Source organism: Rhizopus microsporus (genome assembly GCF_002708625.1).
Source record: "Rhizopus microsporus ATCC 52813 unplaced genomic scaffold scaffold_9, whole genome shotgun sequence".
Taxonomy (NCBI): domain Eukaryota; kingdom Fungi; phylum Mucoromycota; class Mucoromycetes; order Mucorales; family Rhizopodaceae; genus Rhizopus; species Rhizopus microsporus.
Window position 1 is genome coordinate 900298 of NW_019671924.1, and position 12061 is coordinate 912358.

The 12061-nt window shown below is 35.9% G+C and overlaps 4 protein-coding genes and 1 non-coding gene across 5 annotated transcripts; 3 read left to right on the plus strand and 2 right to left on the minus strand.

The window, feature by feature from the left end:
* Positions 1-263: 263 nt before the first annotated feature.
* RHIMIDRAFT_238138 (uncharacterized protein) lies at positions 264-1419 on the minus strand (the record flags this gene model as incomplete). Its single annotated transcript, XM_023608895.1, has 4 exons — positions 264-410; positions 466-1056; positions 1109-1180; positions 1231-1419. The coding sequence occupies 4 exons, from the start codon at positions 1417-1419 to the stop codon at positions 264-266; spliced, it is 999 nt and encodes a 332-aa protein (XP_023466039.1).
* A 593-nt stretch (positions 1420-2012) lies between these two features.
* Positions 2013-4566, plus strand: RHIMIDRAFT_216006 (P-loop containing nucleoside triphosphate hydrolase protein). The gene is made up of 5 exons (XM_023607299.1): positions 2013-2345; positions 2394-2718; positions 2769-2864; positions 2927-3911; positions 3965-4566. Exons 1-5 carry the CDS (start codon positions 2059-2061, stop codon positions 4459-4461), a joined length of 2190 nt encoding a protein of 729 aa, XP_023466040.1. The 5' UTR covers positions 2013-2058; the 3' UTR covers positions 4462-4566.
* A 363-nt stretch (positions 4567-4929) lies between these two features.
* RHIMIDRAFT_t33 lies at positions 4930-5000 on the plus strand. Its single transcript has one exon. It is a non-coding gene; the product is annotated as a tRNA-His (tRNA).
* Positions 5001-6784: 1784 nt separating this feature from the next.
* On the minus strand, positions 6785-7124 carry RHIMIDRAFT_284610 (uncharacterized protein). Its single transcript, XM_023613197.1, has one exon. The coding sequence runs from the start codon at positions 7056-7058 to the stop codon at positions 6852-6854; it is 207 nt and encodes a 68-aa protein (XP_023466041.1). The 5' UTR covers positions 7059-7124; the 3' UTR covers positions 6785-6851.
* Positions 7125-7630: 506 nt separating this feature from the next.
* Positions 7631-9560, plus strand: RHIMIDRAFT_284614 (uncharacterized protein). The gene is made up of 5 exons (XM_023613198.1): positions 7631-7921; positions 7971-8276; positions 8337-8572; positions 8623-8711; positions 8771-9560. The coding sequence occupies exons 1-5, from the start codon at positions 7719-7721 to the stop codon at positions 9116-9118; spliced, it is 1182 nt and encodes a 393-aa protein (XP_023466042.1). The 5' UTR covers positions 7631-7718; the 3' UTR covers positions 9119-9560.
* Positions 9561-12061: the final 2501 nt, after the last annotated feature.

The window sequence follows — 12061 nt, forward strand, 5'->3', positions numbered from 1 at the left end:
TCGTGAGTAGATAAATAAATGTCTCAGTAAAATTCGATGTTGCCTGACGGAACCGGCTTCTATATGTATATGATTTGATCAAGGGGAAAAGAGACCGATTTAGTGCTATACCATCATGGCCCTTGTATGTGGGATTATTGAACAATTGCATTTGTTCATATCAACTAAAAGTAAAAAGATACAGATACCATTCCCTCAAAGAAGACACGTATGAAACACAACAATAATGATTGAATGCGTGATTTATCATTAAGTAAAATACATTAAGCACGACTATTTCTGTACAAAGATTCCTGAGTGACTTGAATTTCATCCAATTCAGGTGCCAGATCAGACAAGAGGTCCTGAGCTTCCTTAAAGTACTGCAACTGTGCAGCAACTAAATCAGCTAAATTGCGATAAAACTCGGGCTATAAAATGGTTATGTTAGTACACGATTAGATCAGAATCAATCTATTAAATTACGTTATCCAAAGCAGCCTTCATCAAGTTGGTGGACTCTTCAACTGCAGCCACAAATTGGTCTTCAGCCTGTTCAACTTCCAGACGAGCAGCTTCTGATTTTTCAGGACGAGCAGAACGGTATTTGGCTTTACAAGCATCAAGGGATAAGCGAATAGATTGAACATTTCGTCTTGCCTTGTTAGCTTGTTCAATAGCTGTATTTAGAGTAGTCTGAACTGGCTTATTGAACTTCTCACCAATGGTTTGATCCATCTTGACGCGAGCATCGGCGACCTTTTGAGTGATTGTAGCGTACTTGAATAAAGTCGTTCCCAAAGGCTCTTCGACACCGACCTCTTGGGCACCTTGAGCTGCTACACGGGCAAGGCCGTGCATCAGTGTCTTTGGCTCTTCAACTGTTGTAGGAGGTTGAGCAGCAGCAGCACGATCGGCCGCTGATGTTAACGTAAGTTGTTGGATTTCACGAGTGACTGTAGTAGACAAGTTGATCAAAGATTGTTGAACTTGAACAGGGTAATCATAAGATGGGTTATTGAAGGTGCGAGTAATCTTTAGCATATTGGTTTGTACATCACGAAGGGCATCCAAACGCTATTTATATATGAACAATAGGTAACTTAGTGTGTATCATTCCTTATCTCACCCTTTCTAAATCCTTATATTCTTGAGGCAATTCAGTAATATTTTCAGCTGTTCCCAGCTTTTCTTGAGCATACTATATAATAATGAGTATATTGAAGCTTTGATGATATATGTATATAGTACCTGTCTGACTTGTCCAATGCCCTTGTTGAGCTTCTGAGCAAAAGGGTTAAAGCGAGAACTCAATTGAGCGAATCCATCCAAAGTGTTGTTCAAAATGGCGTTTGGGTTCAAAGAACTTGAAGTGCTTTGAGTTGGTTGTTGAACTGGTTCAGCGTCTACAACTTTGAGTCCGTCGTTGGATTGAGACATTTTTATAAAATAAAAATAAAAAAGAGAGAAATTGAAAGTGACCTGGTGAAATTAAACTTTAGGAAATTTAAACTCAAAAGCTAATTCCAGCATAAAACACACAAAAACTTCTTAGACTCGCTAAAGATCCCTTAATTAGTAACTACATTGTATTTGTTTATAAACGATGACAACGTTGGTATTTATCTTTATAAAAAAAAAATATCGAAAAGGACTCTTTAAATGGTTTCTTTAATGTATAAATACATGTCAACAATAAAAAAATGATAATCTCCCTACTTTTAGGGTGCACTTGACTGACACTGTGCCGCAGCTAAACAGATATATTCCTCATAGCTCAAGGCAATACACTGCTGCGGTATAAAAGTGGATTATAGTAAACTATCTCATTTGAACATATACATTACATCTTTCCAACCTACTATTCGTTTGTCAATAATAAACGTCCTGTAGAATGCTTCAGTACTCTGTTAAACAGACGTCTTTGTTAATTTAAGAACAGAAAGACAAAATATATTCTGTGGCTTCGAACAAATTAAGAAATTTTATTGGACGAATGGATTATCATTCCGGTTAAAGCTGAAGGAGCCGTACTTTTTAAATCTTTTTTTTTTTTTAAATAGTTCTGCAACTTGTATAATGAGTGACAATCCTTATCTTGCTCACTGGAACACTGAAAAAAAGGACAAGGGCGCAAATTTTATGGGTTTGAAGCCTCGTAAGACAACAGCAGAACAAGCAGAAAAACTTGAAAATGGCACTTTGAATCCATTTACGAATAAACCCTTTTCTGCAAAGTATCAAAAGATCTTGGAAGGAAGAAGAAAGCTTCCTGTTCATTCTCAACGTCAAGAATTCCTAGACATGGTCCATAAGAATCAGTTTGTTGTACTCGTTGGTGAAACTGGTTCAGGAAAGACAACACAGTAAGTTTGGATCTATAAAAATAAATCAATCATCTAAATCTAGTTTAGGATTCCACAATTCTTAGCCTACGATGAACTTCCACATCTTAAAGGGAAAATGATTGCCTGTACTCAACCTCGTCGTGTTGCTGCAATGTCAGTTGCTCAACGTGTTGCTGATGAGATGGATGTCAAGCTTGGTGAAGAAGTTGGTTACAGTATTCGTTTTGAAGATAATACAAGCCCCAGTACCTTTTTGAAGTATATGACAGATGGTATGCTTTTGCGTGAAGCCATGTCAGATCCTTTGCTGAGTAGATACTCTGCTGTTATTCTTGACGAAGCACACGAACGTACGCTTAATACTGATATATTGATGGGTCTTTTGAAAGAGGTACATAAATCAAAAGCGGCATTTTCTCTTTATTTCTTACACCATTATAGGTCTGCAAGAAGAGAAAGGATCTTCAGGTTGTTGTCATGTCTGCCACATTAGATGCTGGCAAGTTTCAAAAGTACTTTGACGACGCACCATTATTGGTAAGCTGAAAAAAAAAAAAAAAAAAAGAATGATATAGTTTGGAACTAATCATTATAAAAAGAGTGTTCCAGGTAGAACTTTCCCTGTTGAAATTTACTATACACCTGAACCAGAACGTGATTATCTTGAAGCTGCCATTCGTACTGTACTTCAAATTCACTTGAGTGAACCTGAAGGTGATATCTTGGTGTTCTTGACTGGTGAAGAAGAAATTGAAACAGCATGCAGCAAGATAAGAGCAGAAGGTGATGAATTAATCCGTAGCCAAGGCGCTGGTCCTTTGAAGGTCGTACCTCTTTATTCATCTTTGCCTCCTCGTGCTCAACAGCTCATTTTCGAAAGTGCACCTGCTCCACGTACTCCTGGGGGCGCGCCTGGTAGAAAGATTGTTGTTTCTACCAACATTGCTGAAACATCACTTACTATTGATGGTATCGTTTATGTGATTGATCCAGGATTTGCAAAGCAGAAAGTATACAACCCACGTATCCGTGTCGAATCCCTTTTAGTTTCACCTATTTCTAAAGCTTCAGCCCAACAGCGTGCTGGTCGTGCTGGTCGTACGAGACCTGGTAAAGCATTCAGATTATACACAGAAGCTGCCTTCAATCAAGAATTAATTGAACAGACATACCCTGAAATCTTAAGAAGTAACTTAGGAAACGTTGTTTTGCAACTGAAGAAACTTGGTATTGATGATCTTGTCCACTTCGACTTTATGGATCCTCCTGCTCCTGAAACACTTATGCGTGCACTCGAATTATTGAACTACTTGGGAGCTCTTGATGATGATGGTGAACTTACACCTACTGGTGAACTCATGTCAGCCTTCCCCTTGGATCCTCAACTGGCCAAAATGCTGATCGAAAGTCCTAAGTATAACTGTTCCAACGAAATATTATCCATTGCTGCATTACTTTCTGTTCCTCAGATCTTTGTTCGTCCTAATAATGCTCGTAAAGCTGCTGACGAAGCAAAAGCACAATTTGCACACGCAGATGGTGACCATCTTACATTATTGAACGCTTATCATGCATACAAGACAAGTAAGTTTAAATGTGAATTGTTGGGTATATCTTACTAATTATGTATATGACAGATAATGAAGACAGCAACTGGTGCTATGAAAATTTCTTAAACCAAAGATCACTAAAATCTGCAGATAATGTTAGAAATCAACTAAAGAGAACAATGGAACAGAATGACTTGGACTTAGTATCAACAGACTTTGAAAACAAATCATACTATGTCAACATTAGAAGAGCCATTGTTGCTGGATACTTTATGCAGGTTGCTCATCTTGAACGTAGTGGACATTACTTGACAGTGAAAGACAACCAAATCGTACAACTTCATCCATCATCCTGCTTAGACCATAAGCCTGAATGGGTGCTATATAATGAATTTGTCTTGACTACAAGAAATTATATTAGAACTTGTCTTGAAGTGAAGGCACACTGGCTGCTTGAAATTGCTCCCAACTACTATGACTTGTCTAATTTCCCCAACTGCCATGGCAAACGTCAATTACAGGCTATTGCTAGTAAAAGACAAAGAGAAGAGGCTGAAAAGACATACAAGAAGAGAAAGAATTAAACATTATTTATGATTCAATGCTACTATTTAGAATAAATTTAAAATTCAGTAAAGATTCAAAAACAATACAACTGTAGATATTATTGTCCACAATCAAAATCAAACAATTAAAGCTTTATCGTTCTGTAATCATGTAATAACATTCCAAGATTCTTTCTCCTTTTTGCATACATATTTCAATTAAAACAAAATGAATTTTTTAAAGATTTAAAGCTATTTTATTCAGTGCAGAAGCTTCTTAAAACAGGGCATACTCAATTTTGAACGTATTCAACAAATAATTGTTATTGTGAAAAAGAGGCTTTTATGATCCCAAGTGACAAACATACATACAAAGCATTCTCTATGAAGCAGACGTAGTTTCGACGGTAGAGCGGTGACAGTAAAAACTACATGTCACATTATCACGTGATTACCATGTGATTTATTTATGTCATAAAATTTGAAAAATCAGAGTTTTCGTGATCAGCCGTGATAGTATAGTGGCAGTACGTGGCGTTGTGGCCGCCTCGACGCAGGTTCGATTCCTGCTCACGGCATTTCATTTTCCATTTTTGGAAATTTCTGGTGTGTACTTAGGGATTATTGCTATTGTTTACCTGTCATTAGTTGGTTTATCAACTAAGGTTGATTCATCAGTAGCAGTCAAACGAAATCGTAAGGCAAGAGTTTAACTAAATTTTGCGTTTAGAGATTTGAGTGGTATACGAGAGAGAAATCATTATTAAAGCATCAATTGTTAAGCTTGCAAAGGTGTTGTAACGCAAATGACCAAAATTATTAAGTCTTTGGCTCACATCAGCAAACTTAAAATGATAAAACCTTATATTATCAACAAGTATAAAAGAGCAGTACTTTTGCCAAAAGCTCAATTCATTCAATAAATCACTTACGATTTGAATCACAACCTTTTCCTTTTTATTTTTATCCTTTATTTACTTCTGAACAATCCGATCAAGTGGATTCAGGAACCTTTCTATCTTCTTTATTATTCTTTTTACTTTGTACAACTCAGTTTGATCAACTTTACACGATCTGGTGGTCACATATCGAACCTTCATTATAACTTTACTTTTGCTACGAACCTCAAGCCTTGCAAAGACTACAAACACACGAACTTTTATTTTTATTATCTTTTACAACACACCCAAACCCAAGCCCTACAAGATTATAGTGTAAAGATAAAAGTTTTTTATATTATTCTTTTACCTTTACACTTTTACAAGCTTAGCAGTTAATCTTTTAATAATGGTATCTCTCGCATGCTACTTAAAACTCTGCTTAAACCCAAACTTTAATTAAACTCTTGCCTTATAGTAAGTCAACTCATAACTCTGGCAAAAGAATTACAATGTAAAAGGCCTAAACTCTCTCCAGCGAAAATAATTCAGTTCAATTCGTTTTTACCTTTTATATTATTTTACAAATTTTTTGTACTTGTAGGCCAGTAAAAAATTAACTGCAATTCCGCAGCCAAAGATTTTCTATAGTGTCTGCGGGGGTAGTAACAGGAAGAATCAATGGAGCTTCAACGTTTGCATCACTGTGTTATTCAAGCATACACTTTCTATTATAAATGACATCATTTGAATAATCAGGGACAGACGCACTACCTTTCGATATTATTTAGAGTAGATGCGCAGCATAATTACACATTATCATTCGTTCCTTTCAAGTTCAAACGAAAGTGTATTCTGAAAGCCATCACCTTAGCCTCAATGAACGGGTTATTATGAGCCTATTAATATGGTTAAGAAATAGAGATGGTTGATACCAGTAGACTGTTATTAAATTGAACGTCATGCTATGCTGTTCTCCTCTTGTTGCATCTCGTTCTTAAAAGGAATAGAGCCTACAACTTTCTTTTTTTCACTTCATACTAAAGTAGAGCAGCAAAAAGTTCTTCGTAATGAATAGGATTATATAGATATGATAAATTGACAATTTATTTTGAAAAACCGGTTTACGAGGATTATTCAACGCATTTAACTTGCACTACAGTTAATCTTGAAAGATGAAGCTTAAACAATATTGTTGTATATCGTGTTCATGTCTATAGTCTCATTTCTAAAGGTCAAGTTTGCAGGAATATCTCCGAGAATGAGCCATCGGTTCGTTGTGCTCGTGCATTTGTGGTGTTTTTCTTATTTCAGGATAGTAGAATGTAATTTGGTACACAGTTCAAGATAATATCATCATCATGAGATTGTGGCACAGCAGGGTTCTATTCAAGCGTATTCAGCTCAAAAAAGAACATTGTGTTTATTTATATAAGAATATAAAAAGCTTAAAGAGTGATTTTACAGCAAAGTTGCGTTCAATTGAAGCGCATGCATATATATATATATATCTATCTACATTTCCATTTTATTCTTTCTATACGGCATCTACTACGTCGTTCTTCGAGCAATAGCACAGGAATATCCATCAGCTATAAGAACCATTTGGGTTGTATCTACAAACACGGGCCCTCTGAATGAGCTACTTTGTATCCAACCTGATGTGTGCTTTGACCATAGTGCTTCAATTTGCTGCTGCGTGTTTTTATCAAAGATGGTCCATATAGATCCATTAGCATAAACCCATTGAATAGCCATATTGTATAAAGTGGCAGTAAAGAAAGAGGAGTTTATTTATATATTCACCGATGTGCTGTGGCCATCATCTTCTCAAAAAAAAAGAAGGGTGCCACTGTCGCACTGAATTGACATTGAGTCATCATATGTTGTTGTATTGTTCACTTAAAATAAATTCATATTCCTTCCGTAAGGCTGAGCGAGCAATGTGATCTACAACTGATATCATACCTACGACAATTGAACTACTTTGCTCCTAAGCAGTCAAATGTATTCAGGGACAACCAATGTTAAACGTCTCGTTCACCTTTTTCTCCTTTATTCATATCAGCCACCTCAACCATGGATTTCATGCTTAATAATCTAGTATCAAATAAATAAAGACTGCTTATTTCCGGTGATTGGATTATCAGTTAGAAAGACAATGATGTTGGGTGTGATACCATTCATCTACACCACGCGATGTGACAATCGCATTCTGTACTACATCCATAATAACTATTCTGTTCAAGAGAGAGAGAGGCACCAATATAATTTAAATAAGCGCCACTGTTTAGCTTTGCTCATTTCGTTCTATCTTGTTGGGATATAGGCTTTTTTTTGAGCTGAACAGATAAAGTCACAAAGCTGCTCAAAGCTGGAACAAGCTGAATTTTCCTTTTTCTTTTTTTTTTTGAGCCCATGAACCAATCCGCGTACTATAATCCTAATTTCTACACGCCGGTGCTTCCAGCAGGCTGGGTAGAGTATAAAGCACCTACTGGCCAGCCTTATTGGTATAATACTTTGACAAGGCAAAGTACATGGACATTTCCTGTTCAAGCTGTTTCACCTCAATCACAGCAACAAGAACAACCAAAAGAGAAAAAAAAGAAGCAGATCAAGTAAGAAAAAAGAGAAAGGAAGCAAACAGGAACTAACAGTAATAAAAAGAAAAAAGATTCCAGGCACTCATTGGTTATTTGTTTTGACACATGATGGATATGAATTCTATTACGATCGAGAAACCAAGACATCCGTCTGGGAAATGCCAAAGGAATTAGAGGAACCAATGAAGGAATTGGAGAGATTAGAGAAAGAAGAAAAAGAGCAAAAAGAAGAAGAATCTAAAAAGCGTAAACTAGAACAAGAGCAAAAGGAAGAAGAAGAGACAAAAAAGATAAAGATGGAGCAAGAAGAAAAAGAGGAAGAAGAGGTGAATGAAGAGAAGAAAGAAGAAGGCAAGGCTGAACCAACAGAGTAAGATTAACTAGAAAGAGAGAGTAAGGAAAGGCTGGTATTTATAACGTTGTTTGATAGGATGACAGAAGAAGATATTATGTGGCAACTAGAACAGATGGAGGAGGAACCGGAAGAACAAACCGAGGAACAACCGGAAGAGCAACCAAAAGAAATAAAGCAAGAGAAAGTGAATGAGATATCAGAGGAAGAAAGGATTAGACAATTCTATGAATTATTGAAAGAAAGGAATATTTCACCCTTTGCGGTTTATAGTACAGAATATCCAAAGCTAATGAGTGATCCAAGATTTGAGCGTAAGTTTAGCTCTAAGATACAAAAAGGAGGCTAACATGTATATATATAGTCGTACCCAATAATAAGCAAAAGACGCTCTTTAATAAATATTGTCATGAATTAGGTGAAAAATTAAAGAATGAACAAAGGAATAAAAAGGTAAAATAAGAAAAAAAAAAGAAGAAGGGGTATACAGAGGTGACTAATAGGTATCATAGAAACCAGAAGAAGAGTTTAGAGAATTGCTTGAATCCAAGGTGACAGAAAAGATGTATTTTGATGATTTTCGACGTAAATGTAAAGACGACCCCAGATTTAAAGTGATTCCGAGTACAAGAGAAAGAGAGGCACTTTTTAAGGATTATGTGAAACATCATTTGAGTAAAAAGAAGAAGGACCCAGTAGGAGGATACATGATGTTATTACGGGAGACAAAGGAAATTCGACCAGGAATACGTTGGAGAGATGCAAAGAAGATACTTGAGAAAGATGAAAGATACCATGCGATTGAATCTAAGCTTGAAAGAGAAGATTTATTTCGTGATTACTTGGAAACACTTCAATAAAGGACTTACCCTTATATATAATGAAACACTGTTGGCGGTTCATTTGTAAACGTGACAGAATGATTTGACTTGCTTTTACGTGGTATAACATCCTTACTGTCATTCTCTTTATTGACTGCGGCTGGACAACTGTAGCGTATCAGATTGGATTTCAAGTTTTGTTTTTCTTGTTCTTTTATTATTTCTTGTACAAGTAAGAAACTATCACTCCTACGATGTCTTTTATAGCTTGGAGGTGAAGGTGGTGGTGAAAAGATAGCAGACATTTTTTAAAAAAGATGAAAAAAGAAAGAAAGGAGAAAGAGAGAAAGAGAGAAGAGTGGGGAGGGGGGGGGCTTAAAAAGATTTTTTTTTTTGATTTATCCAAAGATTAACCGTCGATCTTTTTTTCTTTATTTCAAATGTCGATCATTCCTTTAAATAGTGTGTTTTAGGTTTAAAAGTTGAAAAAGAGAGAGAATCAATCATCAATAAAGAGTCTTTTTACTTGGATTTATAGCTATTAAAAGAGAGAGCGAGTTAGTATCCTAGTGACCATGCTGCAGATTTCTTTATTTACTCATTCTTTGTTTTTTAGTTTCTGTTCGAGAAAAATACCCCGAAAGTGATACAAGATGCTTGTTTTTCTTTGTTTTCGAAACGACTTTTTATGAAAAATGCTCTTTTGCAACATGATGCATGTATATAATTTAGTCTCTCTGTCATTCTTTATCTGTTTGTTGCTTTAATAAAGGGTTTTATAACTCATTATTAAAGGGAGGCTAGCATAAAACACAGCTCCGGATGAATATGAGCTGCAGCAGCAACCATAAAGTATGTGATTCAAGTCATGGGAATAAAAAAAAGATGTTTCTCATATTCCGTTCATGCATCTCAAGAGGCTAAAAGATCTACATCCTTATATCTTTCTCTCGATTTCTTTTATTGTTTAGAGCGCTTTCCTTTTTTAGTCGTCATGTACTAACCTATACATTATGTTTGTTGGTACCGGATAAACTCTCATTGACTCATTTTTTGAGGATCATCAAGTTGGTCTTGTATGCAGTTAGTCATGAAGAAAGGGTGTTGCTCTCATGATTACCCTGTCATTCAAGGTTGGTCTTACAGACGTCAGCTGTTTAAATCCTAAAAAAATGAGAGATGCTCTCTAACCTAATGTTTCAAATAGAAAATGACCGCTGCTTAGCGCACCTTGTATTTCTGGGGCACACATATGCATCCTTTAGCTGTGTGACATCTGCCACTTTTTATGTTACCAATCAGCACTCGAGGCTGTATCAGGACAGCTCCCTGTCTCTTTTTGTTATGATGGTACCTTTTTCATATGTCATCATTATGCTTAGCAGTAGTTTTTGAAAATGTTATTGTTTTGCTATATACATGAACTAATCATATTATGCCGCTGAGGAAACATCTACTCTACCATGATGGAAGGTTTAGTTGTAATACTCTCTGACCAACTGCATTCGTTTCTATACCAATAGCTTCGTTATTGCTATTATGCATATAAATAGGTGATTTTTGTATCCAATAACTTTTCAAAACGTATTTTGTTATCTATCGTATGTTTTGAAATAAAGAACTAAATGGTTATCTTATGGAGCGAGTTAATCTTGTCAAAAGGCCAAGCTCATTATATATCAAGTCATTGTTTGCAATGGTTTATTATTCCAAAGTAACAGCGTGCTATTGAAATGACAAAATAAGAATGCAATAAAAACCATACTTTGAGCTCTTCAACGTGATTTTTTAAAGCAATAGTCCAAAAGTCGCTGGATCTTATTTGACAAAAAACGACGCCTATTACAGGCTATTTGCTGATCTTGTATATCTCAACTTTAAACCAACAACATAAGCCTGGGTATTTAACAAGACATTTCTAGACTCTTGTTCGATAAAGAAACAATCAGAAAGAGAAACAGAGATATGTCATTGTGTGTATATACAGCCTGAAATATCTCAAAGCGTGTTTGCTGCCAGCAACAGACTACTGCTTGGTTATGCTAATTGTAATATAAAGGGCATTCTTTAAATAGGAACATGGCATCCCTTACACACAATGTAATCTTATCTGTTATACGAAGGGTTAAACCTGAGGTATCTCTTCCCTTAACCGTTGGTTAAATAAAGAGTTTCTTTTTATTCGACAACAATTGAATCTGGATGAATAAATAAAGTTGGATTAATACTTCCTAATTGTTCATGTTTGTGAATGAGTGAAATAATCGTAAAAGAAATTTCCTATCTGTTTTGGTTGTTTACGCATCTACACTAGGCCAAGCTTTACTCCTGTTCAAGGCGTTTGGATTTAATCATGTGACCTACAGCATCTGCAACTTACTTTTAAACAATAAAGTAGGTGCAACATAGTCGATACGGACGTTCTTTGTTTCTTTGGCGTAGGTATTGTCACAATCTGGAAACACCACTGGCGGTGCGTGTTCGATGACGCTTCATGGTATACAACTGCAGTCGTCCACAGTTTCGAATTGGAACATGGCGGATTCCTATCTTCTCTGCCTTTTGAACGGAAGTTATCTTCCACTATAAAACTATAATTATTAAAATTTTTTTGCTAAATGAAGTCCACACTTTCATACAAAAAAAGAGTAGGTGCAAGTGATATCTCTACGATGAATACCTTCATCAAGTGCTGCCTACTTTCTGGATTTACATAATGAACCTTGGTCCCTCCTCAAAGAAATGCTAATTGTATATCCTCTCGCTTTCAGGCAGTGTTATTTGAACAAAAAGTTCTACAGCTTCTTTTTTTAGAATCAAAAGTCTCCAAAAGTGACTATTGTTTCTGCCAAGCGGCTAAATTGACCCAAGTGATAATGTCATCTCGTGTAGAGACGATGGATTGATGGAAACAAGGACGACGTAGTAGAGTCATTTATTTTGCAGTCATGTTAATACACAAATTATATATAAAAAGATAGA

Excerpts from the sequence above, each read along its gene's own strand:
- RHIMIDRAFT_216006 (XM_023607299.1), top strand. The coding sequence starts at position 2,059 with ATGAGTGACAATCCTTATCTTGCTCACTGGAACACTGAAAAAAAGGAC. Across the intron at positions 2,719-2,768 it reads TGATGGGTCTTTTGAAAGAG|GTCTGCAAGAAGAGAAAGGA; the intron begins GTACATAAATCA and ends ACACCATTATAG. Across the intron at positions 3,912-3,964 it reads TTATCATGCATACAAGACAA|ATAATGAAGACAGCAACTGG; the intron begins GTAAGTTTAAAT and ends TGTATATGACAG.
- RHIMIDRAFT_284610 (XM_023613197.1), bottom strand. The coding sequence starts at position 7,058 with ATGGCTATTCAATGGGTTTATGCTAATGGATCTATATGGACCATCTTT.
- RHIMIDRAFT_284614 (XM_023613198.1), top strand. The coding sequence starts at position 7,719 with ATGAACCAATCCGCGTACTATAATCCTAATTTCTACACGCCGGTGCTT. Across the intron at positions 7,922-7,970 it reads AAAAAAAAGAAGCAGATCAA|AAAAAAGATTCCAGGCACTC; the intron begins GTAAGAAAAAAG and ends AGTAATAAAAAG. Across the intron at positions 8,573-8,622 it reads GAGTGATCCAAGATTTGAGC|TCGTACCCAATAATAAGCAA; the intron begins GTAAGTTTAGCT and ends GTATATATATAG.